The sequence below is a fragment of the Elephas maximus genome, chromosome 5 (genome assembly GCF_024166365.1).
Source record: "Elephas maximus indicus isolate mEleMax1 chromosome 5, mEleMax1 primary haplotype, whole genome shotgun sequence".
Classification (NCBI taxonomy): Eukaryota; Metazoa; Chordata; class Mammalia; order Proboscidea; family Elephantidae; genus Elephas; species Elephas maximus.
This window is the reverse complement of record NC_064823.1, coordinates 141522052-141549966: the sequence shown is the minus strand read 5'-3', so window position 1 is coordinate 141549966 and position 27915 is coordinate 141522052. Positions and strand designations below refer to the sequence as shown.

At 38.2% G+C, this 27915-nt stretch overlaps 1 protein-coding gene across 4 annotated transcripts in view; it reads right to left on the bottom strand.

Moving 5' to 3' along the window:
• ADGRA3 (adhesion G protein-coupled receptor A3) overlaps window positions 1-27915 on the bottom strand; it is a 180380-nt gene that overhangs the window by 70253 nt on the left and 82212 nt on the right. For 2 of the 4 annotated variants that reach the window (XM_049886440.1, XM_049886439.1), the window contains 6 exons: window positions 25848-25919; window positions 22862-23022; window positions 20108-20321; window positions 16587-16751; window positions 12934-13135; window positions 11169-11324 (listed from right to left, as the gene is read on the bottom strand). In XM_049886440.1, the coding sequence (XP_049742397.1) occupies window positions 11169-11324; window positions 12934-13135; window positions 16587-16751; window positions 20108-20321; window positions 22862-23022; window positions 25848-25919 (970 nt within the window). Of the gene's footprint in view, window positions 1-11168; window positions 11325-12933; window positions 13136-16586; window positions 16752-20107; window positions 20322-22861; window positions 23023-24650; window positions 24804-24833; window positions 24915-25847; window positions 25920-27915 lie in introns of those variants that run through there. The other 2 variants (XM_049886441.1, XM_049886442.1) reach the window with 2 other exon arrangements.

Genomic DNA, 27915 nt, shown 5'->3' with positions numbered 1-27915 from the left:
AACACCAAAGACATATGGTAAAGGTGAGCCCAAGAGCCAGCAAAGGCCACATAAACCAGAGACTACATCAGCCTGAGAGCAGTGGGATGAAGATATCAAATTCTCATAAAAAGACCAGATTTAATCATATAACTGAGACTAGAGGTACCTTGGAGGTCATGGTCCCTGGACCCTCTGTTAGCCAAAGATTGGGACCATTCCCAAAGACAACACTTACAGACAGGGACTGGACTGGACTATAAGACAGAAAATGATACTGGGGAGAAGTGAGCTTCTTGGCTCAAGTAGACTCATCAGACTATGTGGGCAACTCCTGTCTGGAGGCGAGATGGGAAGGGAGAGGGGGACAGGAACTGGTTGAATGGACATGGGGAATACAGGGTAGAGAAGAAAAATGTGCTGTCTCATTAGGGTGACAGCAGCTAGGAGTACACAGCAAGGTGTATATAACTTTTTGTGAGACTGACTTGATTTGTAAACTTTCACTTAAAGCACAATAAAAAAAAAATCACCTGTAAATTTAATGAATTACTGATGTGTTATGATACTAAGTACACAGGATAAAAAAACTAAACTTGATGATATTTAATTTTAATATAATAGGGATATAGTGTAATAATGAAAACAGAATACCAGGACTTTGAACTGGAACGGACCTGAAGACCAAAACCAAACAAAACTGAAATTTTTGCTGAATAAAACCAAAACAGAAATTTAAAAAATATTTTTCTGAACACGAGCTGAAATTGAAAACCATTTTTTTTTTTTGCTCCACTATTTATAGTTTGACGATAAGTTTTAAGTTTTAAGCAAGACCACTGGCCCATTAATTTTGTGTCTGGCACTCATGTATGCCAAGTACTTCTCTGGCGCATAGCTGGTAAGGGCACAGTTCATTGCTTTAGCCAAGTGACACTGCACAGCCACAGCTCTAGGTGATGACTGCTGTTACAGGAGACAATGCACAGGCCAGTCAGATTACCCTATTTCCACCCCACGCTTGACCTCTCTCACAGTAACGCAAGCTGTGCCTACAATGCTCTGCGATGGAGAACAATCATAGTCAGAAGGCTGAAAGAGCTGGTTAAACTGCCTTGAGTTCTGAACAGAGTTTTATGGGAACGGAAATATGTTAGGAAAGCGTAAACATTTTAAACGTATATTATTCACGTTTCTTAAGTGTGACATTTAAATTCAAAATATAGAAAATAGCGTGTAATTTTTTGATGATTCCATTCTTGTAGTCGATCTCTTTAAATGTGCTATCACACATTATTTGTACTTAAATGTTTAAATCTGATATTTATCTCACGAATCAAAATGTTCATAAACACAGGAACTAGCAGGAAGGAGGTTAATGTTTTAATTGCCATATACCATTATTTCAATGAAAACTTGATGGTATCACTATGAAGTGAGATTCTTCTTCAGAAGGATTAACGAATGAGAATGCTGGAAAGTGGGTCTGTGCGTGGAAGAAACCAGCAAACCTTATGACTATAAAGTCAAAGTTATTCTGGTTTAAATACGTATTGGCTCTAATTCATTTCTACAAATGTATTTATACATTCCATACTCTTTATGTTTTTAAAGTCTAAGATTTATTTTTATTATAATGGAATGTAGTGGCTAGGAATCTGAACTAATGTTAATATTATTGCTTACCCTTTGAATTCTAGCATGGGACAAACCAGAGAAAATCCACGTCAAGAATTTTTAAGTACGAAAAGACTAAAAATAAAAGCATGGGTAAAATTCGCACTATAGATATGGCTGGAGTCCAGGCAGTGAATTTAAAGAGGCATCCGAAGCAAAGCTAGAGAGGTACCTGAAACATCACCATACGGGTGAATACAACACAATGCAAAGCAAGAAGACAAAGAAGATTGAGGAAAGTATCAGAAGTGTTTCGGATAATCAACAAAAAACGTTAGATGGGTTTGCTGTGCCAGAATGACTTAAAGTGAAATCAGGCCAACAAATGTCAATGCATTTGTTAAATTAGTTACTGTTGACAGTTGTATGTTTGAGTTAATTGAATACTCAGGATTCTGTAAAATTTTAAACCCAATTATTGTTTCAGCTGGTCAAAATTTTTCAAGCAACTCGGAGAGTATTAGGGAAATGACACCTCATTTGTCCTTAAAACTAAGCTCCAAAATTAGCAGTAATGTAGAAAAACAAATATTCTCTTTGAAAGCGGATATTGCCAGTATATTGAGTCAGTCAATTCTAGGAATTAATGCTCAGTTCGCACAAAAACCAAATAAGAAAACCAAACACACTCCCATCGAGTCGATTCCGACTCATAGTGACCCTATAGGACAGAGTAAAACTGCCCCGTAGAGTTTCCAAGGAGCTCCTGGCAGATCTGAACTGCTGACCTCTTGGTTAGCAGCCGTAGCACTTAACCACTATGACACCAGGGTTTCCCAGTTCGCACAAGACAGTAATATACATTTGTTGACAATGGGAATGAAACAATTAAGACACAGTTCTGTACATAAACAACATTGTGTATCAAGTTTTAGAGAAGTATAACACTGATTTACAACAGATTTATTCTGTCACTTCGGATAATGGTTCTAATATGATTAAATTTATTGATTTGCTCAGAAATGATAGTGAAATCGAATAGCAATTGTCAGGGCAAAATGACAATTTTGAAGACTCTAACTTAGTGTACTCTGACCTACAGACATTAACCGTTGCAGAGTGTGGTGAGAGCAACAAGGTTTACAGGAAAAGATGACTGGTATAAAGTGTGATGTATGCACATTTCAATTAGTTAACAAAGACACAATCAAGAATGCTGAACTGCAAGAATTTTTAGGAGCATGTTGCGAGCTTGCTTGAATACTTCATATTCCAACACTGTCTACCAAATTTTTGGAGAATAAGGAAACCTGTATTGGATTGCCCAACAAGATGGAATGTATATACTCCATACAAGAAAATTTCTGCAATGTACTAGCTGAGAATAATATGAAATGCTACTTTTCTCATGACAAATGGGCAAATGTCAAATTAATTTCGGCAACTTAAAAACCTTTAAAGAAAGTTACGGTAAGAATGCAAACTGAACAATTAACCGTAAGTGATGTTTTTGGTATGTGGGTGGAAACCAAGCTAAAATTAAGAACTTTTCAAAATACATTGGGAAACAGACTGAAAAATTTAATGTCAGGGAAAAAGTTATCACTGAAAATGATAGCGTATTATGAGCAGTTTATCTACATCCTTGTTACGAAGTTCCAATTAGTTCTGAACTTAAGGTGAAGACCATATAACATTTAGAAATCACTTGGGAAATGACTGAAAACGTGAAAAGGAGCAATACCGAAAGTGTAACAAAGAAAAGCAATTCAGAAAATACTCTCGTTTCAAATGATGCTGTTGATGAGATGGAATTTTCTCCAAATGAAGCGAAAAAGGGTAAGTTGAGATCAAAACAGTGTACTGTTAATAATGACTATATTAATAAGCTTTAAGGGTGTATAAAGAGTTGAGAGAAAATAAGTATTCTTGAATTTTGAGGAGAAAACCATTCACAATATTCCCAGTTATATGAAATTGCTACTGTAGTTTTGGGAGCACCAGCTACTCAGCAAATCCATTGCAAAAGACTTCTTTAAAGTGCTGAAAAGCAAAGACCTCACTTCAAGGACTAAGGGGCACCTGACTCAAACTATGGTAATTTCAGTCACCACACATGCATGTGAAAGCTGGACAGTGAATAAGGAAGACCAAAGAAGAATTGATGCCTTTGAATTATGGTGTTGGCGAAGAATGCTGAATACCACGGACTGTCAGAAGAACGAACAAATCTGTCTTGGAAGATGAACAGCCAGAACGCTCCTTAGAAGCAAGGATGGCAACGCTTCATCTCACATACTTTGGACATGTTACCAGTAGAGATCAATCCCTGGAGAAGGACATCATGCCTGGTAAAGTAGTGAATCAGCGAAAAAGAAGAAAACCCTCAATAAGATGGACTGACACAGTAGCTGCAATGATGGGCTCAAGCATAACAATGACTGTGAGGATAGCACAGGAACAGGCAGTGTTTTCTTCTCTTGTATACAGGGTAGCTATGAGTTGGAGCCTACTCGAGGGCACCTAAGAGGAACATCAACAAAGCTACTCAGTTCTGTTTGAGAGAGCTCTCAGGTTTGAATTTCATCTTGTTAGACAACAGGGATAGCTTAATTGAAAAATATATATAAATATATTAGAGGACATTCTTTTAATGAGGTGTAATTATGGTTTATTGCAATGATATTTTCTTAATGAATTGTACAACTGTATTTGAATTAAATCTATACTTGTAATAAAATGTTTACTTTATATAGTGTTATGGCAATTCTTCAGCTTAGAACTGGGATGACTACTAAAGTATTAAATATTTCATTGCTCTTTGCCTTTATGTATTGATGTATTAGGTATGATAGCATACTTTGTAGTTCTAGTATTTTGTCAATAAATTCTTATTAATTTTACATGACAAGTGTTAGTAGTGAAATATCACCTACATCAAAATTAAGTTTGCTTTCAGTGTGTTTTATAATATCAAGTTGAGGATTTCCTACTAAAAAAGTATTTCGGACCTTCAATTTAATATTTATACAGTATGTCAGGAATGTGTTCATCACATACTATTTTTAAAGTGACTCAGTGCTGCAGTGAATTCTAGTATATTTTAAAAAATAAAATTAAAAAAATAATATATTTTACATTTTTTTATACTGAAATATTTTGAGACAGTAACTAAAACCGAACATCATTGCCACTTTAGATTTATTAATGAATGTGTGAAAGAAATAGCTTAATACTGATACTTTCAAAACTAATTATAAATCTTGGGATGAACAAAATTTGAGTTAATATAAAAATACAATATTACTTAAAATGCAAGGAATGAATTTGGTAGCCATATTTCTTCATATGAAATTGCTTCAGAACAGACATATGCACACCCATGTTCATGGCAGCATTATTCACAATAATAGCAAAAAGATGGAAACAAGTGCCCATTGACAGATGAAGTGATGAACAAATTATGGTACATACACATAATGGAATACTAGGTAACAATAAAAAACAATGATCTGCAAAACATCTCACAACATGGATGAATCTGGAGGACATTATGCTGAGTGAAATAAGTTAATCACAAGAGGGCAAATATTTTATAAGATCACTATTATAAAAACTCAAGAAAAGGTTTACACAGAAAAAAACAATCTTTGACAGTTATGAAGCAGGGGAGGGGCAGGGAGGGGAAATTACTAACTAGATAGTAGACAAGTGTTAACTTTGGTAAAGGGAAAGACAACACACAATATAGGGGAAGTCGTCACAACTTAACCTAGGCAAAGTCATAGAAGCTTCCTAGACACATCCAAACACCTCGAGCAACCAAATTACTAGGGTTGAGAGCTGGGGACCATAGTCTTGGAGGCCATCTAGGTCGATTGACATAGCACAGTTCACAAAGAAAATGTTCCACATCCTACTTTGGTGAGTAGCTTCTGGGGTCCTAAAAGCTTGCAAGCAGCCATCTAAGACACATTTATTGGTTCCAGTACATTCAGAGCAGAGGAGAATAAAGAAAACCAAGGACACATAAAATATTAGTACACAATAGTAATGAACCAAACGAGCCACAGCCTCTACCAGCCTAAGCCTAGAAGAACTAGATGGTGCCCAGCTACCATCAAAAAGAGTTCTGACAGGGATCACAACAGAGGGTCCCCGGCAACACGGGAGAAAAATGTAGAACAAAATTCAAATTCACATAAAAAGGCCAGACTCACTGGTCTGACAGAGACTAGAGGAACCCACGAGACTATGGCCCCCAGACACCCTGCTAACTCAGAGCTGAAGCCACTCCCAAAGTCCACCTTTCAGCCAAAGATTAGACAGGCCTATAAAACAAACAATTACACATGTGAGGAGCATGCTTCTTAGTCCAAGTCCAATCAAGTAAACGAAACCAAATGGGAAACACCTGCAAAAAAGCAAGGACAAGAAGGCAGGAAGGGAGAGGAAAACTGGATGAATGGACACAGGGAACCCAGGGTGGAGAGGGGGAGAGCGCTGCACATTGCAGGGATTGCCAACAATGTCATAAAACAATTTGTGTATAAATTTTTGAATGAGAAACTAATTTGTACTATATAAACTTTCACCAAAAACAAAACTAACAATAAAAGAAAAAGAAATAAATTATTCCTGCCTATCCGTTTGCAGAACATAAATTTGAGACTGGAGAGTAAAACATAGGTTCGAACTGGTTCAGTCATGGCTGATACAGCGAAACCAAGACAGAACCAAATTTTTAAAATTTTGGTTAGCCAAAAAGATAACTGGAATGGAAAAAATTACAGTCCAAAAAAATGGACTCAAAAATAGCAATGATGATGAGGATGGCTCAAATTTGAGGAACAGTGCTCTAGAAAGGAACAACAAAGCCAGAAACTGGGCTTTTGAAACGCTTCATAATATAGAAAACACTGTCAAGTTTGATCAAGAAAAAAATACAGACATGGTTAAGCTTTAAATTTAATAAATGAAAAAACTGCACATTTTAGAAATTATATATAATATGTGCTAAATGTACTTAGTAGTAAAGTAGCTTTAATTTGTATGTCTCATTCACATATTCAAAACAAGGGCAGAATATAGAGACTATAAAACATAACCAAATAGAATCTTAATGCATTCTTTCATTTTCTGCAATGGATATATATTGTTTTCATTAAAAAAAAAAACAAACTCTCGTAAATATCGAACACTTATGTTACCTGACAGACAACCTTCAGCTGACTCTGAAAAATACCACTCAACATATCATTTAGATCTAACAGTTTAATAGCTTTTATTACTCACCCTAAGACAACAGAGTACTAGCTTGTGTTGGCTAGGCTAACTCACAAGTTAAAAAGCAACCGCCTCACAAAATTTTTGTTATAAAATAATCCATAGCAGGATAACATTTTGGACATAATACAAAAATCAATTTAACCGTTTTTTCCAACTGAGCTATATGCATTTCAGGAAACCTTAGCACAATTTTAAGCTGTGGTAATTAACTTAAAATGAAGCTCTTAAACCTTATCGTTTTTTTTTTTCCTATACTAATAAACAGTGAACACTATGGCCAGTAGCTTAAGTTAAATAATTGGACAGGGTGTCTGTCACCCCAGTATGAGTAATATTACCTTTCTTGTTGTTGTTAGGTGTCATTCAGTCAGTTCAGACTCATAGCAACCCTATGTACAACAGAACAAAACACTGCCTGGTCTGGTGACATCCTCACAATTGTTATGTTTGAGCTCACTGCTGCAGCCACTGTGTCAATCCATCTTGTCGAGAGTCTTTCTCTTTTTCATTGACCCTCTACTTTACCAAGCATGATGTTCTTCTCCAGGGGATTCTACTGATAACATGTCCAAAGTATGTGAGACTAAGTCTTGACATTCTCGCTTTTAAGAAGCACTCTGGCTGTACTTCTTCCAAGACAGACTTGTTCATTCTTCAGGCAGTCCATATATAATGAATATTCTTCACCAATCTCATAATTCAAAGCCATCAATTCTTCTTCGGTCTTCCTTATTCACTGTTCGGCTTTCATAAGCTAATGACATGATTGAAAATATCACGGCTTTTTACCTCTATATGTTTACCTTTATACTTCAATTATTCAATCCTGAATATTTTTCTTCTCTTTCTTCTATTTATACTTACTAAGTGGTTGCCATTTGTTTCCAAAGGTAATTATAACATTATTTCCTATGTTAACTGTAAAGCGACAGCAACCTCCTTCAAACTAAATTTTTAGATAAGCGACTGAAACACTCTGGTGATTTTTTTTTAATGACCCCTTTCTTAGCTTCTGAGATTATAGTAATGTCAAATTTTATAATCCCTTGGAAATGGTTAACACATTCAGGTGTTGACCAAAAGGTTGGAGGTTCGAGTCCCCCCAGAGGTGCCTGAAAAATCAGCTACTGAAAACCCTGGGACCTGTTCTACTCTTGACACACATGGGTTCACCATAAGTCAGAGTAGACCCAACGACAACAGGTACTGATGTAAAATAATCCTAGAGCTTTGCCATTTGCAAAATCACTTTGCCTGTATTCTCTCAGTTATACCCACAAACCTTTACAACAAAGCAGGAAAAACAACAACCTCATCTAAAAAATAAAGAAAAGGCCCATGGTCAATTAATAAACTCAGTAAATTCAGCCTAATTCCAGTCCCCAACAAGATGTTTCCACCTAGAGAAACCTGGTGGGTAGATGGCTGATTTCAGACTGGCAAACACAGTTACACATATAGCTCTGGACACCACATTTTATTAGAGTGACGTTTCATTATGATTCAGGAATCAGAGCAAAGGTCCCTCATAGTAAGACATGGCAAAAATCCCTTTGAATGTACACATTCCAAACGTCAACCCAACCACTTTCATGACTCAAAATACCCCACTTCCGTAAATGACTACTAATCATGTGGGCAGCAAACTGTGATTAAATATAATAAGGAAGAGCAAAATTACCACAGAGCCAGAATCCAGGCAGCTGCTCCCAGTGAAAACTTAACCACAGGGAAGTGGGTTATGGCCCAAAGACAAAATCGAGTAGCAGGCCAGCTCGTTAGTAAATTATGGCTTCTGAAGTTCACGTAACAAGGCTGGAATTTAATTGGCCCATGTATATACATTTATGAATTTTTCTTTCTTGGATAACTGTATAATATCAAGCAAAGTATCTAAAGGTATGCCTTAGTTTTCTAGTGCTGCCATAAAAGAAATATTACAAGTTGGTGACTTTAAAGAACAGAAATCTGTTTTCTCACAGTTTGGGAGGCCGTACATCCAAATCCAGGTCTTGACCTTGTCAATTCATTCCTTCCTTGTTGGAAGTTTCCTTGGTTTCTTGGCTTTTAAACTCTCCTAACACTGCATCTATCTTCCCCAGTATACCTTTACATTTGTGTCTATTCTGCCTTTTTCACAACCTAAAGCTGATCAGATTTAGGGCGCAGCCTTCAATTCATGGCCTTATTAACATCCAAAGAAAACTCGGCTTATAAACAGGATTATACCTACAGGTAAGGGGTAAGGATTCCTACACACATTTTGGGGGGACATGATTTAATACATAGCGCGGTACTAGAGCCAACAGTTCCAAAACCTATCACCAAAATGCAAGATATTACTTATTTAACCAAAAAAAAAGAAGTCCATGGCAAAATGATTTAGGAAAACTAGGCATATTGTTTATCTTTCAGCATATTGAAGGTCTCAGATATTCTAACAAAGGAATATATTCAACTTTGTTTAGCCCAGTGCTTTCCCCACAATTGTGTACTGAACACTACCGAAATACCAAGACAGGGTGACACTGTACTAGAAAGTAAATGTGATCCCGTAGAAAAGGCCTCAGATTAGAAAGTCCAGGCTCTTGGGCTGTTCTTGGCCCCTACTCAAACCTAGCTGTATAACCTGCACTCGATCCAGGTTCCCTGTTCTTCTAAAATTAATTGCTGTGTAAGTGATTATATCACAAAAGACAGTATACATCAAATCCGCATGTGGCTTGAAACTTACAGTTTAAGAATGCATTAATCTCCTTAAAACTTGTTTAAAAACACTGTTTCCTTCACTCATTCTGAACACTGTGGTTGATATCCATTTTTTTCCCTTAAAGAGGCCTGGTGGCACAGTGGTTAAGAGCTCGAGCTGCTAACCCAAAGGTCAGCAGTTCGAATCTACCACCCATTGCTTGGAAACCCTATGGGGCAGCTCTACGGTGTCCTATATGGTCGCTATGAGTCAGAATCGATTCGACAGCAGTGGGTTTTAATGTGAACTCATTAAAATGCATCCCTTTTCAAAGTCATTAAATTTTCAAAAAGTGTGTATTCTAATTATTTAGCATTTCAACAAGTTCGTAAACAGCCTGTCGTTTCTCTAGAACATTATAAAAGCAATTAAGCAACTTAACACACGATTCGGGTGACTCCAACTCCTACTAAGAAGGATGAGCACATGGTTGTGTAGAGAAGAGAAATCCCAGAAGGCTCAAGATAAAAAGTCCTCTCTAACCCACAACGTAGACACAGAACATTGCTTTCTCGTTAATCTACTACATCACTGTCTCAGCCCCTTCATGATGCCACATCAAAACAATTCCACTAGTGGGTGGTTTCAACAAATTTATTTTCTCACAGTTCTGCAGGTTTTAAGTCTGAATTCAGGGAGCCGGCTCTACAGGAAGTTCCTTCTTTCTCTCTCCTAGTTTCTAGTTGGACTGTTGTTAACTGATGTCCATGTCACCTCTGACTCATGATGATTCCATGCACAAAGGAACAAAACGACACCTAGATGCTCAGTTCTATGCCATTCCCGTGATCGACTGCAGACCTGCCCACTGTAAGCCATGCACAGGGTTTTCACTGAGAGATTTTCAGATCACCAGGCCTTTCTTCCTAGTCCATCTCAGTCTGGAAGCTCCACTAAAACCTGTTCAGCATCCTAACAACACACAAGCATCCACTGACAGACAGGTGATGGCTGTACATGAAGTGTACTGGCCAGGAAGTGAACTCGGGTCCCCTGCATGGAAGGTGAGAATTCTACCCCTGAACCACCAAAGCCTCCCAGCTTCTAATAACTGCAGACAATCCTTGGCATTCCTGGGCTTGCAGATGCATCCGTCTTCTCTGTATGTGTGTCATTCCCTGTGTGTCTGTGTCTATTCTGTTATTTTCACAAGACACCACTCAGAGGGATTAGGTTTAGGACCCACCCTACTGCAGTATGGCACCATCAACGTAACAAAAAAAAAACTACTACCAGTCAGGGTCATATTTACAATTACAGGGGTTGGACTTCACCATAACTTTTTGTGGGACACAATTCAATCCATAACAATCAAGAATGCTTAATTTCCAAGAACTGGGAGCTGATCTTACTCCTCCTAACAACAGGTCACTATAATAGATGAAGTGTAAGTTTCTCAACAGCCATCTTGGAAATTATAAAGTATATTTAGTTCACAGCAAACACAAACAAGGCTTTAAAAATACAGGTTCAGCTCTTATCACATATACCATTTGCTGACACTGTGTGCTATAAATCTGAACCAGAAAAATACCTCTTTTGATTTTTCCTCTTTGGTAAATCTTCCGAATTTTTCTATCATTTCAGCCACAAAGATAACATCCATTTTGTCAGAAAAGTTGGCTGCTTCCACGGTGTAAGCCAGTAATTGTCGAGCTGTTGCCACAGCATTTGTAAGATTGAGGGGCATCTACATTTAAAAAGCAGAAAGAAGCACTTAGCAAAATCATCAACCAAAAATTGTGACATCTTAACTTTGCATTCCGAAACATGGCAACAAATCAAAGTACCTTATCATTTACTTGTCATGACCTGAAAATGCTTTTTTCAAACCAGAGAAAACTGGAATTTTAATGGAACTAAGCTAAGGAAGATTTTTAACTTGGGTTGAAATAGAATAATGCACAAAAGCACGTCAGGTAAACAGGCTGCGCCATCTTCCTCTCTGCTGATGCATAGTCTAAGCATACCTCAATCCCAACAGCTCGGGAAAGCCTTCCTGAGTGCCCCAGCTGGGAGTGATCAATACCTTGCCTGGAACTCCTGCTGCACACGAGTACAAACCACTTATTGAGCACTCATCTTTATCACCACGCACTGCCAGTCATGTTTTACATGCATTTACTGGCTTAAACACTGACTTAGCACCAAATGTTGCAAAATGGCATTCTAGGTGGTAAAGAGCATAAGAAAACAAATGTATTGCACAAAAACCACATTCCAGTTGCTTATAATCTGCTAGCATGCAGAAAAGATGGCAGAGAAGCAAAGGCAATAAAAAGCACAGGAGTAGTAAAAAACAAAGCAAACCGAGTGCTGTCGAGTCAATTCTGACTCATAGCGACCCTATAGGACAGAGTAGAACTGCCCCACAGAGTTTCCAAGGAGCGCCTGGCGGATTTGAACTGCCGACCCTTTGGTTCACAGCCGTAGCACTTAATCGCTATGCCACCAGGGTTTCCATAGGAGCAGCAGAAGTACCATTATCAATCACTTTTGACAAAGGAGATTATAGAAGGCACCCAAGAAGTGCTTTCCAGGTAGACTCAAGGATGGTTGGGATTTTGCCCAAAATACAGATAATAAAGGTATTCAAGCAAAGGCACAGAGTCAGGTGATGACTGAGAAGGAAGAATGATGCCATAACCAAGAAAAACAAAACCAGCTGCCATCAAGTCCATTCCGACTCACGGCAACCCCATGGGTTCAGAGTTGAACTACGTTCCAATGGTTGTGTTTTCAACAGCTGTGATCTTTTGGAAATAGATCACCCACGCCTTTTCCAAGACACCTCTGGGTGAATTCAAATCACCAACCTTTTGATTTGTAATTGAGAGCTTAACCATTTGCATCACCCAGGGACTCCTAGAAAGAGCCCAGGGAGGAGCCCTGGGTAGCACAGTGGTTTAGCACTTGGCTGCTAAATGAAAATAGGCAGTTTGAACCCACACAGCAGCTCCATGGGAGAAAGACCTGGCAATCTACTCCCGTAAAGATTACGGCCTAAAAAACCCTATGGAGCAATTCTATGGGGTCACTATGAGTTGGCATGACCTTGATGGCACCCAACAACAACAACAACAACAACAGGGACTCTTAGAGGGCCTTGAATACCAGTTAATAAGCCAACACCTGATTCTGAAGACAGATAAATCTCTAAATAGATTTTTTAGAAAAAGTGAAGTACCAACAGCAAATCCTTACCCTTTACCTAGTTGGCATAAGGAGTAAGTATGCATTTGGCTTGAATCGCATGTTCTAGTCACAACTTGCAGTAAATACCAAGACTCTCTACTTACCTGGTTAAACATATAGAGCACTCTAGTGACATCATTTGCATACTGACATCGAGAATAATCATCATCTGCCCAAAAGCCACCTCTGTCACACCTGCGCCAAGCCTTTCTCTCATCCTGTGGGCTCCCAGGATATATTCCACTGCCGTGAGTGTTCCGAGTACACTGCAGATACGCAGTAATGCCTGCTAACGTTCTGGGCCACCTAGACAGATGAAAACAAGACAGGATAAAAAAACCTAAATGACAGAAGTAATAACAGAGAAAAAATCTAGTAATAGAACATGTCACGTATAATTTTGCTGTTGTTGTTGCTGTGTGCCCTCAAGTCAATTCTGACTCATAGTGACCGTACAGGACAAAGTAGAACTGCCACGTATGGTTCCCTAGGTTGTAATCTTTACAGGGGCAGATCACCAGGTTTTCCTCCTGTGGCACTGTTAGTCATGTATAATCGTGGAGCAAAATCAAGGAGAAGAAATAAACAAAACTTGTTTAACATTAAAGATCAAAATTGCATAAAAAATTTTTTTTAATATGGACTAACCTATTTTAAGCTATCAGCTCAGTATATTCCAGTATCACAACAGAATGTAAAACTTTTCTAAAATAAAATTCCCAAGTATTATAGATACGGCTGTTGAGTGAACAAGGAAATTGCATCGTATCCAGTAAAAACGAAAAATGGAGCAGAAAATGGGTTTTGCATTTCTTTTTAATTCCTGTGATTATACATTATTATATGGCTGGCTTATATAACTCAGGTACGTAAGGTCAGAATCTTGTCCAGCATAAATATAACTGGGTCCTTTATGGAGATTAAGAGTTAGTATACGTGTAGAAAAGTCTTAGCACATTAGGCCTGAGACTGCTGCCCTCAGGAAGGCCCACTCGCAAGGCTGGTCCTGGACTGGTGTCTGGCTCTCACGTATTCTCAGCCAACAGTGAACTGATAACAGCGGTTCACTGCACCTAGACTGTTTGGGCAAACAACATGATTTATGCCGAGCACCTGCTTTCCTCCAGGAAGTCTGGAGCTCTGGTACATTCTAGGCAGAGAGTGCCTTCACGACTAGCACCCAGTAAAAAGCTTGGATGCTAAGCCTCCTATGGGCTTCCCTGGGCAGAAACATCACACTGATGGTGCTGTATGACTCCTCATGGAAGGGAGAGAGCATAGGAAGCCTCACTTGGGTTTCTGCGGACTCCACCTATGTCTTTTTCCCTTATGATCTTCTGTGTATCCTCACCAATAAACAAAAACCCATTTCCGCCAAGTTGATTCCGACCTGCGTTACAGAGTAGAAATGCACTCCACAGGGTTTTCCTGGCTGTGATCTTTCTGGAAGCAGATCACCAGGACTTTATTCTGTAGTGTTGCTGGATGGGTCTGAACTGTCAACATTTTGATTAGCAGTAGACCGCCAACCATTTGCACCACACAGGGACCTGGTATCCTAACTATATCACTGTAATGAATCTTAGCTGTGAGTACAATTATACACTGAGTCTCTTCATTGCTTCTAGAGAATTTCTGAACACAGGGGTGGGTCTTGGGAACCCCGGACACAGTAGACAGCTGAATTTATCAGGGAGAGGCCACTCAGTATGCAGGTCACTACCCAGTCTGACATGGACCATCACCAACTGGGTTGGGAGAAATCTTTTATTATTTGACCTCCATTGTTAATGGCTCCAAAATTGGGAGTTATATTGCATTTAATACAAGTTACAGTTGATACATAACAGAGGACCTGCTGAATTATAATATCAGTTACAACAAAAATAATTCATTACCAAAAACGGCATAAATAGATCAAGCAACACTAGATTAAATCTTACTAATGCAGTGGGATTTTAATTGTATAATATCTTAAGAAGTGTTGAAGGATAAATAATTCATTAATTGCTTATATTTTTAGATATTTCCATCTATCATTAAAAATGGAAAGCATTCAAATACTATGAGGAAAAAAACAGAAAATCCACCATAAACAGAAAACATTCTACGATTATTTTAATAAAAGATGCTGAATACAACATAACTACCAAATGTTTTCTACAATATTATTTTCTGGGTTTTTTTAGTTAATCTACAATATAATTATTACAGAGCAACAGTTAATTCACATAAGAGACTTATCTGTTGGCAATAATAAATGCTGATTTCCATATAGTTGTGTGAAAGAGAAAAGTATTTAAAAATGGGAGGGGAACAAAAGACAAGAAGAAGAGCAAGGAAGGACTAGCTAAGCTAAAGAAGTATCTCCTCTTCACTCTAGATTTGAAAAATTAACATCCAAAGAGTTTCCTTCACTTTTAAAAACTTACAGCCTTACAGCCATGTATCGGTAGTACCAATCGCAGACAAAACGGAAACAGTCTTTATGTTGCTTAAAAAAGCAACCTATTTCCTTTCGTTTACATCAACTATAAGCTCATGAGGTCCCTGGCTGGTGCAAACGGTTTGCTCTTGGCTACTAACCGAAAGGTTGGTGGTTCAAACCCACTCAGTGGTGCCGTGGAAAAAAGGCCGGGAGATCTGCTTCCATTTAAGATTATAGCCAAGAAAACCCTGTGGAGCGCAGTTCTACTCTGAAGCACACAGGATCGCCTGAGTCAGAACTGACTCAGTGGTAACGCATTTGGTTTGGGGTTTTTATTAGCTCATTATTAAAAATCAATAAACACAGTATATCAAGTAAATATGTTAAAATATTTCTGATCAATTTTGAAATTAAGGAGAATCTAATGTAAAAATGGCTACCTCTCAAAAACTCTGAACTTTCTACTAAACAAATCATTAATATTTAACTCATCCTGCTTATCTTAGCACAGAGTCCAACAAACCCAACCCATATGGGGTTTCAATGGCTCCCCAGGTTTCAAGCTACAGAACAACTTTCATTTCCCCAAATCCTCCTTTAATTGCCAAAAGAACTGAATTGGGAAAGATAATTAGATATGTGTTTCTCCTAATTAAGATCCCTGCCTAACTGGCAATATTGTTGTTGTCAGGTGCCATCGAGTCAATTTTGACTCATAACAACCCCACGTGACATAGCAGAACTGGCCCGTAGGGTTTTCTAGGCTGTCATCTCTCTGGGAGCAGACTGCCAGGTCTTTCTCCTGCAGAACCAAAGGGAGGGTTAAAACTGCCAACCTTTAGGTTAGCAGCTGAGTGCTTAACCATTGCACCACCAGGGCTCCTTGCAATAGTTAAAAGTAACTTAGCGATACACAACTTTTCCAACTTTAACCATAAAAGAGCACTTAAAAAAACAGGAAACATCATCAGCCTGTCTGAATTTTGCACACCTTTAGCACCCTACACATAATGTCCTAAAGAGTTGTTCTTAACTTGAACTACAAAACTCCTGTTATAAATGAATACTTTTGGCTTTATCCTCAAAAGACTCTTCATTTAATAGATCTTGGATAATGTTCAAGCAAAAAATATAGACTGTTATCTTTTTTAATCTACCTAAATGATTCTGAAACCACTGCTATCCTAAAAGGTAACTGTCAGAGAGCTATATAAGGATATACAGGTAACACGTACACGTACATATTGTTACTGAGGATAGGAGACCAATCCCATGCCCTTGGGAGCAAGAGTAGTTAAAGGCCAAGGTTGACTTTGTCAAAATACTGACCTGAAATCACCTTTATTGTTTACCACCCTCTCCGGAGGGCAGTACTGCGCAGAGCTTTCTAACACCACAATGTCAACAGTTCTTGTATTGTTCCCGCGTTTGGTCTGGACATGGCAGCCCCAATTTCCGGTAGACCCAGCCTGAATATTAGAGATGGTTAGGGCACTGCATGAAGAAAGATTTTTTAAAAAGAGAGAAAACAGGGTTAGGCACACAGGGAGACAACTTGGGCTTCCATGATTTATTTTGTACATACGTCCAAATGCACTGTGGGCCAAGCACTTTGCTTGATGAAAAATGAATAAAAATGACCCCTCTCTTTCAGTACTTTGGCAGCGAGTCAAGAAGACAAACAGGAACACGGATACTTGAAAAACTATGATAAGAACTTTGCTCCTAACAGAAGTATGAACAAAGAGCAATGGTATGGAATACATAAGACTTCTTACAAAAAAAGGGAGAATGGGAACTACAGGGCATGGGAATGGCAAGTGCAAAGCCAGAAACATCACGGCACACTCTTCAGCAAAACTAATGGAGTTTCCAAGTTACAGCTACCTTTTCACAGCCTCTTAGGAAAGTATTCAAGCATGAAGAAAGGAGAATAATAATACGAAGTGTGTGATTTTGTCCCACTTTATAGCTGGTGGCATAAAAGCTCAGTGCATTTAAGTAATACACCTGTGACCCTAACTTGTTGCTATCATGTCGGTTCCGACTCACGGTGACCCCAAGGGTTCCAGAGCAGAGCTGTGCTCCATAGGGTTTTCTTGGCTGTAATCTTTACAGAAGCAGATTGCCAGTCTCTTCTTCCATGACACAACCGGGCAGATCAAACCACCCACCTTTATGTTAGTAATTGAGGGCAAGCGCCGGTTTGCGCCACCAAGGGACCTATGAAGTATGGAATTAAGAAAATATTTAAGGTAAAATATTTTGTGGAAGGCTTATACTAGGAATAACCAGTTAAATCTCTATAACAATTCAGTAAATTACCAATTAATGTTTTAACAAAAGGACTTTTTCATGTAAAGGTATATTTCAATTGGTAAAACGGCTGTATTTCCTTTTTTTTTTTTTTTTTTGTGCTTTAAGTGAAGGTATACAATTCAAGTCAGTGTCTTCTACAAAAACTGACACACCCATTGTTATGTGACCCTAGTTGCTCCCTATAATGTGACAGCACACTCCTCCTCTCCACCAAACGGCTGTATTTCTAAGTGGCTGTCAGTAAATTCAATTTGCAAGATGAAATCATAATTCCCTGATATAGTGCCTATTAATTGAAAAGCAAATGTCAGAACCCTCAATTAACCTTAACTCTCCTTGCCATGCTTTGCTTTCACATACACACAAATGATAAGAGACAATTATACATAAACCATGTATCATTTTAACTAGTAAAATTAGGCCTTGAATACACATTGGTCCGGTCTCCTAAATCACTGATGGTTACATTTCTAAATGTTCTAATGAAGACTGAGACACCATTATATTCCGAATCACCAAAGAAAGTGTTTATTATCTTTACAAACTCACTTAAGTTTGGAAAATATATAGATATACTATTGTAAATATTTTCAAGCAAAGAACACAGTTTGACATTAAACCTAAGTAACTGGAAAGTTTGTCAAACATCCTACTTTTTCATGACTCTACTGAACTAGAAAGAAAAGTACAAAGGATATTTGGGCACTGGAAACCATCCCCTAATTCAGAAGTACCCAAACCTTCTTGACTCAAAGAGCCTCAGTGACTTGGCAATTTTTTCACAGTATCACTAGTCCAAAAGAAATACCTATGCGGGTTCTGCTCGCAGAGGTCAATCCCAAACCTGTGTGTCTATGTCCTACCAACTCAGCAGCCATTTGAAAAAATAACACATAAACTGAAAAATGTATTTCATTCTTAAACATTGGTAGCTGTGTTCCTACTGGGCACTAATCAATTCTCACATTTAGATCAGACACTGACAATGATTATTTCTTGTTCCACAATGATTTTTGTATAACACTTGCTTTTTATCACCGTAACCGCCAAAACCCTGGCATCCCAAAGTATGTCACTACCAAAAGAACCAAAGAATGATCTAACATTGACCCAGTGAACCAATTCAAGCAAGCAGCTGTGCAGTGTCCAACAGATGTCGAGTATCACTGGGCTTCCCTCCAAAATTTATAATACCCCACATCACCTCTGTGAATTCACCACAGTGCCCAGGGCATTCCGCCATGGCCTTTGGGAACCGCAGTCCTAATATATTATAGAAACATTTTTTTTATAAGTTTTAGCAATGCCTTTGATGTCTAAAAGCAATTACTGGAATAAAATTTCCAGGAAACCTCCAGGTGGTAAATGTGGAGATTTAAGGAGTAAGGGAGAGATTCAGTTTCATCTTCTGGGAAAATACAAACACTGACTCTTACCAATGGAGGATCACTACGATGAGGAGACCAACAACAAACGAACAGGTATATCTCAAGCCTAACTAATTCAAGGGCCATGCAGTTTCTTCTTCTATGACTTCTTCATCATTCTGGGGCTAACTGTGGGTAAAGGACTTCTCAGTCTTCATATGAGCGTCCTGACCAACAAAAATGTTAGGTAAAGTTGCTGTTTTTAGAATTGATTTTTCTGATACTGACATAAAGAATTTAGATTAATTTAAGTGTGATAATATATATGGAAGCCTGGTGGCGCAGCAGTTAATAAGAGCTTTGCTGCTAACCAAAAACTCAGCAGTTTGAATTCACAGGGTTCTATGGGCAGTTCTACTGTGTCATATGGGATCACTATAGTACTGCTATAAAGAATTTAGACTAATTTAAGTGTGATTATATGTATACATATACACACACACATGCACATATATATCAGAGTCCTGGTAGCACGGTGGTTAAGAGCTCGGCTGCTAACCAAAAGGCTGGTAGTTTGAATCTACCAGCTGCTCCTTGGAAACCCTATGGGCTAGTTCTACTCTGCTCTGTAGGGTTGCTATGAGTTCGAATCGACTTGACAGCAATAGGTTTGGTTTTGGTTTTAAAATATATATATTTACGCTATATAAAATTCATTCAAAATAATTATTTTGGTGCTCACTGCAGTCATACGGTTGACAAGTGTTATTACTCTTTTATACTAGTGGGTTTGGGAGAGGAATTATCTAAAAATGTAGCATTAATCACAAAACCCTGAAATTAGGTGAGTCCTAAAAGTGAAAATATGAGCTTAATGGCAGAAAATGGTTAAAAGTTTACATATTTCTCCCTGAAATTTTAATCAGAAGGGGCTAATGTTTAAAAAGTGTTTCCCTTTTATCCTACCCATTTTTCTTCTAAAACTGAACGGAAAAGAAAGCTATTTAATTTTAGATGATTAATAAAAATTAAGAAAACTCTAGATGTCTGCTTTTTACCATGGAAGATACATAAAAAATACTGATTCAAACTCCAACTAAACATTACAATTCTGAAAGGACAACTCAAAGCCAGAGAGACAGCTCTTCGTCTTAAAAAGTTTACCTTGCAATCAACGAGCAGTTGTGAATCATGTTCTTTTCAACGAAGATGCCTTGTGATTCATCTGTTTCAACTATCCGTCCATCCTGAGACCATAGCACCTGCATGTCCTGATCAATATATGAGGCCATGCACTGGAAAGGAAGGCTGTCCCCTTCAAATACAACTTGACGGTGAGACGGAGTCATATAGAACGATGGTAATTCAAGGGGAGCGTCTGGAGACAGAAAAACAGAAACTCAGGAAACGAACACAACACTATCTTCACAAACCACCAGTTAAAGTCACAGAAATTCTAATTAAAATCATAAATATATAAAAACAAGTATTTCTGAGAAACCAGCATTCTGAGGCTAGTGCCAGTAAGGCTACTACTGAGTCAAGAGGTCATGGATAGAAACAGAATTAAGTATAATTTCATAATTGGTTCTGACATTTACAGCTGTTCCTTTTTGATGGTGCTGTAAGACTAACAGATGCCCACAGAAGCTGGCAAATTTTAATGATACTTAAATATGGAGAATGCAACTGATGATAGGTACTGTATTTTTACACAAAATAACGTGCACCTTCTATATTTGTTTGTCAAACATGCCCTCCTCCTATGAGATATTTTCATAAGCAGCACTATGCCAATATTTTTTCCATGACGTTGTAAAAAAATTTGTTTGTCAACCATGCCCTCCTCCTATGAGATATTTTCATAAGCACCACTACGCCAATATTTTTTCCATGACGTTGTAAAAAAATTAGCATAGCAGCACTTACGAAAATACCTCAGGGGGTGGGGAGGCATGGTTGGCAAACAAATGTAGAAAGTGTGTGTTATCTGCATAAAAATACAGTAAATGATGATACACACAATTTTAAAATACATCTTTGAGATCATATTATCTTTGATTAAAACACTGGTTTCTGATTATAAAAGTAATACAAACTTATTGTAGAAAATTTAGAATATTTAAGAAAAAAGGAAAACAAATCTTTCCAGATGTTATATATTATAAACACTTTTTTAAAATGCTCACATACTTTCTTCTAGTCAGAAAACAGGAGACTTATTAAATGTATGTACAAAAATGAACAAAAATATCATAGACTCATTAAAAGCCTTGAAAATATTCAGTCCATTTGGTTCACACCCCGATTCCACTTTAGTAGTGTACCCTAAAGAAATAATAGCAAATGCGCAAAGCTGTATACAAAGAAATTAACCACTGCATCGTTTAGGAAGTGAGAAATGATTAACAGCTTAAGTATGCAGTAATAAGGAAGTTGTTAAATAAATTACGGCTACATCTATACGGTGACTGGTATGCATCTATTTAACACACACACATAAAGGAAGGAAGCTTACATTATGGTAAGTTTTAAATAGGTTACAAAATATCATTAAGGAGCACGATGATACTTCTATAAAAAGACAAAAGTGTAAGAGATCTAGGAAAAAGGTGAAGGTAATACACCAAGGTCTTAACGTTATCTCTGAGTGGTAAGAATGCCAGCAAGACCTTTGTTACCTTCTTGTTTTTTTGGTTTCTTTTCATAAATCTTAATTTTCATCCAATAAGTATATTTTACTCGTAAAATAACAACAACAGTAATAAACAGAAAAGGAAACAAATGATAGGACTGTTTACTTCCAAATACAAAGACGAAACAGGGATCTTCCACCATCATCTTAAGCACCATGTTTTCTTGTCGTGATCTGTGTTTTTCTTTTCCATTTACATCAGTCACCGCTGAACTAAATCTAACTCATGGCAGCCCCACGTGTGTCATCGTAGAGCTGTGCTCCTGTGGATTTTCAATGGCTGACTATTTAGAAACAGATCACTAAGCCTTTCTCCTGAGCTGCCTCTGAGAGGACTTGAACTGCCAGCCTTTCAGTCAGCAGCTGAGCATATTAACCATTTATCTGCACCACCACAAAATGTTATCTCCCCCTTTTCTTCAGGTATTCTTCAAAAAATATTCCTCAAAATCAGTGGCTGCCTGCTATTTCATGGAATGGATGTATCGCAAGTTTTAAACCAATCCTCTATTTTTGAGAATTTAGGATCTGCTTATGCATAAAGTCTGAAGGTTTACCTACCTATCCAATCACTTCCTAAGAATTAAATTCTAGACGTAGAAGTACTGAATCAAACTGTATCAACTTTTTATGAACACTGATATATATATTATACCGTGAATTACACTTCAGAAAGCCTTTATCATTGGACACTCCCACCCACAAAAAATATGATTGTGTCCTAAGACTTTACAATAAGCAATTCCCCGATTTGCCAACTGATAGAAAATCTAAACATCTATGCTATTCTTTGAAATTGGCTTTCATAAAGAAAGATGTTCAGAACCTAAGAACAGCTACCTTAAAGACCAATCATAAGAAGTAAGATTTTTTTTAATCCAAACCAAAAACCTGTTGCCATAGAGTCAATTCTGACTCCTAACGACCCTGTAGGACAGAGTAGAACTGTCCCATAGAGTTTCCAAGGAGCGTCTGGTGGATTCAAACTGCTGACTTTTTGGTTAGCTGCAATAGCACTTAACCACTACACCACCACAGTTTTTAATCCACCTGACTTAATTTCTTAATTGTTGGCATAAATTAAATATTCTCAGATCCACCAAGATGAATGGCTGTACTTCAGGTCCAACTAAGTGTAAAGAGAATTTTACATTTTGTCAAGAAAAACACAGCAGCAGGTGAAAACACGGTAAATATTGTCTCCATCTCTATTTCTCCCTTACCGCATGTCAGTAGCTCCTGCTTCACACCTGTGACAGGCTGGGCCTGCAGGGACTTAGGATAAGCACACCTAGTGTCCCGGACGGTGATGTTTCTCTCCTTTACCCAGCGGTGCATCCACAATATGTTACAATCACACAAAAGATACTCAGTCTGGAATTCTCTGTACCACACAAAATACGAATGGGAGATTACAGTGAGAAAAACGAAACAGCATTTCTGCTTTGTATTAGCTTGTACTTCAGGTGGCAAGCAGGCTGCTGCTCACCCTTACCAGCCATGTAGCACGTAGCATCAACCAGTTATGTTCTCTTTTCTAATGAGCTGACTTGCAGAGTGTCTGATCCCAGCACTGTTTCCCCACGGTCCTGGGACTCTGCTTTTGACCAAAGTTAATATGCAAACAAAATCTATTTGTCACCCCTCTTCTATGCAACAAGCTCCCTGACCCCAGGCTTCTGGAACGCCAAATCCCAATCCTTTTCGCCTATCAAACGTCTGTCCGTGCATCATAAAGTGTGTGCTCCTTAAGTTGGATCTTGAAGCCTTCTTCAATTTTTCCAGCATCGTTACCATGTTCTTGGTCTAAATGCCTGCAACTCTCCTGTTAATTCTGGCACTGAAGCGTCAACCTAAGGCAATATAACACTGTTTTATGTGGCTATGTTCAGCCCACATGGCTACACTGTAAGCTCCTTAAGGTAGGGACTATTTCTGGCAATTCTGTACTATGCTCCAAGTGGCACCAAAAATATTTATTGACTTAATGGTTAGTGAATCAGCAAATTAAAAAAATAAAATAAGACTACATCACACTATGAAAACAGACATTAACTTTATATAGGCAAGACATTTTATAACTTATAACTTGGACATAAGAAACAAAAGGAGAATATACACAGATTAGACATTGTTGCTGTTGAGGTAATTCTGACTCAGAACAACCCTACAGGACAGGGTAGAACCACAACCCTACAGGACAGGGTAGAACCGCAACCCTACAGGACAGGGTAGAACCGCAACCCTACAGGACAGGGTAGAACCGCAACCCTACAGGACAGGGTAGAACTGCCCAGTTGGGTTTCCTAGGCTGCTATCTTCACAGGAGCAGATCGGCAGGTCTTTTTTCCATGAACACCTGGTGGGTTCAAACCACCAGCCTTTCGGTGAGCAGCGGAGGGCTTAATCACTGCATTACCACGGCTTCCTTAAACTGGATATAAGCAAAATAATCTCTTCAAAACATAGTTTACTAAGAATTGACTGTCCGGGCGTAAACATTAGACTAACTCCACCTAATACAACTAAATATAAGATTATCCTCGCCAACAAAGAGGACATGATGTAATAACGGGGAGCAAAAACATAAATACAACTGAAATAGAATGTGAGGTGTTCTATAAAAATAAATCAATAAAGTACAAAGAGCAAAGATAAGTATGTGTGTGTCTGAGACAGTCCACTGACACAAGGCTCATCTCCTCGCTGCTTTTTGCAAAACAAAACACACCACAGGGGAGACAGAATACAGCAAAGACAAATTAAAAACAATTCCAAAAGGATGAGCGGAATGACTTCTAAACTCTAAGCACCCTCTAATGATCAGTTCTTGATATGACCAGGTAAAATCACTGGCAATTCTTCCCAATTTTTGGGTGCATGTACTTTCCACATTCCCGCTACACGTGGTCTCAAACGCTAGATTATTTATCACGGATTTTTTTTTATTTCCTAAGCCACAGAAATGGCTGACTTGAGCCCACTAAATAGGCCAAAAGGAGCTATGCCCACTTTGGATAAGTCGAACAGTGGCACCAACAGGAGAGGTCAGAGAGTCGGATCCAGGTGACTCTAACGTACAAACGCAGGCCCGCCATGATGGTAAGGAGCTAGCTGGATGTCCAACCTACTAGCTGCATCCCAGTGAAGACTGCCAGGTAAGATCTAAATGATGAAAAAGAAATTTGCACACACCAAACATAATGGCATCCGGTAGAGATGAAATTTTCCCTCGGAAAAAGACTCTCAATCCCATAAGTCATACTCAAGGAAAATCTGAAAAACATTACATTTAATTCTAATTCCAACAAGAGTGAGTTAAACTTTTAGCTTGAATTATATTAAGGCTTATGTGGACATAGTTATTTCCAAAACCAACTCCAGTGCAATCTCTCAGTTAACAAAACTGTGTCTGGAGGGGAAAGAAAAAAAAGCAACCAATTCTAAAACTACAGAGAGCTGAGTAAACGTGATCTTATACTGATTTCATAAAGCAGGCATTCTAAATATCCCCAGAAACATTAGCAATAAGGTGTGAATTCAGCTTGGGCAGGGGTTACAGGATAAAATCAAATCCCTTGAGTATAGAATACTCTTAACTATAAATTCTTCATGGTGTTGTTAGGTGCTGTACGTAGTGTCACTTCCAGCTCATGGCAGCCTTATGTAAAACAGAATGAGGCGTGGCCTGGTCCTGTGCCCTCTTCATGATTGTTGATACTTTCGAGGCCATTGTTTTGGCTATTCTGTCAATTCACCTGTTTAAGGGTTTCCCTCGTTTTGCTGACCCTCCACTTTATCAATCACGATGTCCTTTTCTAGCAACTGGTCTTTCCTGATGGCATGTCCAAAATAGGTGAGCCAAAGTCTCGCCACCTCACTTCTAAGGGGCATCCTTCACAGGGAGGGGTTATTTTATACTTTGGGATTTAATTAGTCAAGCAACAAAATATTTTCTAGTGTTAAAACAGGGTCAAGGAGAAACAACATTACCCACCAATTTATTTACTTTAAAAATAGATGAGCCTAACAGTATTCTAAAGACAAAATGGGTATCCCAGTCTGAAACTCATTCTTTTAGATTTACTGTATGTTTTTCAAAGTGGAAGCAAGTGCTCAAGTATTTCTGCAAATTCACTAGATTGTCCTCATGAAGTCTCTTTAAACCATACAATCAAATTCAAAAACTAAGACAAAATTCTTACTTACAAAGACCGTAGTGAGCCAAGATAATCAAAAGTTCCTTGAGATAATGAAGAAAACAAATTCCCTGAAAGATTTCTGGAAAAAACAGAAATAATTTCACTTTTAAAAATACTTACCATTATACATCATTTTATATTATTTCATATTTTCTAAAATCCCCATAACCATTAAGCCATGATAGTAAGAATTTATGAAAGTTATTTTAAATCTTATGAAGAGGAAGTAACTAATAAATATTTTCTCTAAGGCTGAGAAAGAAAATTACTCTTAACCTTATAAGGAGTACGTAAAACTGTAAAAAAAAGATTCCTGCTAGATGAGGATTTTTCTATCAAATATCAGGGGACCCTGAAAGCTACTTTACTGAGCATCGATTTAACAAATTAGGCCTTTAGTCATGCCCTCATTCCCACTGAAGTATTCTCCTTGTGGTCACTCAGTATCATTGAAATGAAGAAAGGGAAAATTAAATAAACAAAAAAGGAAAAGGATAACCTGAATCATCAGGAGCAGCAACACAGTGAAAGGCGTGGGTGGAATGAAACGAGTTCAAGGTTGAAAATGAGAGATTCGAGATATATGAGTGTTATTCTTGGACAAATGCCTTAACCTCCCCAGTTTCCTCTTGTGCCCATTAGGTTAAATAAATACTTAATCTTACAGAGGAGCCCTGGTAGCACAATGGTCAAGCACTCGGCTGCTAGCTGAAAGGCCAGCATTTCTAACACACCAGTACCTCCATGAAAGAAAAGACCTGGCAATCTGCTCCAGTAAAGATTACAGCCTAGGAAACCCTATGGGGCAATTAAACTTTGTCCTATAGGATCACTACGAGTCGGAGTCAACTCAACAGCACCCAACAACCACCACAAACTTTGCAGGGCTTTGTGTGAATTAAAACTCACAGTACTCTATGGTAAACAATTTGAATAGCTCGTTAACACCCATAATTGACTGTGTATTTTCAAAGCTAGACTATGAGCTCCAGGAGGAGGTTACATGTCTGGCTTATTCACTGGAGGACCTCTAAGAGCTAGCTGTTGTTTCTTACTCTCTCAACTACTTCTTCTTTGCTGATTTACTTTTGCTAAACAAATATACGTGAATTTCTGCAAGCTAAATGTGTCTGGTGCATGAGCTCTGTATATACCAAACCAAAACCAAACCTGTTGTCGTCAAGCTGATTTCGACTCATAGCAACTCTACAGGACACAGCAGAATGGCCTCACAGGGTTTCCAAGAAGCAGCTGGTAGACTTGAACTGCTGACCTTTTGGTTAAGCACTATGCAACCAGGGCTCCTCTGTATATATGATACCTCATTAAATGAAGTGGGATATGCATACAAATGGAACCTCCATCAACAGAGGAATGGATGACTAAATTATAATCTGTTCTGTACCACGGAATATCCTGTAACTATTTTACAAGCATAAATTTCATGACCTGTATTATTCTAAATCTCAGAACAGGTATCAGATAATAAATAAAACATAAGAAATGACCCAGGCTCTAAGACATGCAAAAAATTTAGCCGAGCAGGAAGCAGAGGAAATAGATGATTACTCTGACCTAGATTAACCTAACTATGACCTAAAATGATCTAACCTCTGCACTGCCCAAACCCCATTCTCTTGCCTCAGGAACGTTTCTGGTGGGTCAAACCCCTAGCCACAGCTATAAATCAATCTGGAACTAAAATCAAAACAGCAGACTCCAGGCTCCTTTTCATTACCTGAGTCATGCTAAATCACAACAAACTTTTCCTTTACAGATGCTCAATTTCACCAATTCTTATGCAGTCCTCAGAACTTAAAAATACAAAGAAAAATACCGGTAAAATAGGAAAAGACTGTTTGCAATCTTATTACAAGAGAGTGAAATACAATTGATTGGAATAATTTCAAGACATGGATAAAACTACACAGGAAATCAATCTTTTATTCAAAAAATGAATTAGGCCACGTATCTTATCCTTTCAAAAATTAAAGGACAACTGAAAAACATTCTCTCAAGTTTTCCGACTAAAGAAAACCTTTTGCTGTGGAGTCGATTCCGACTCATAGAAACCC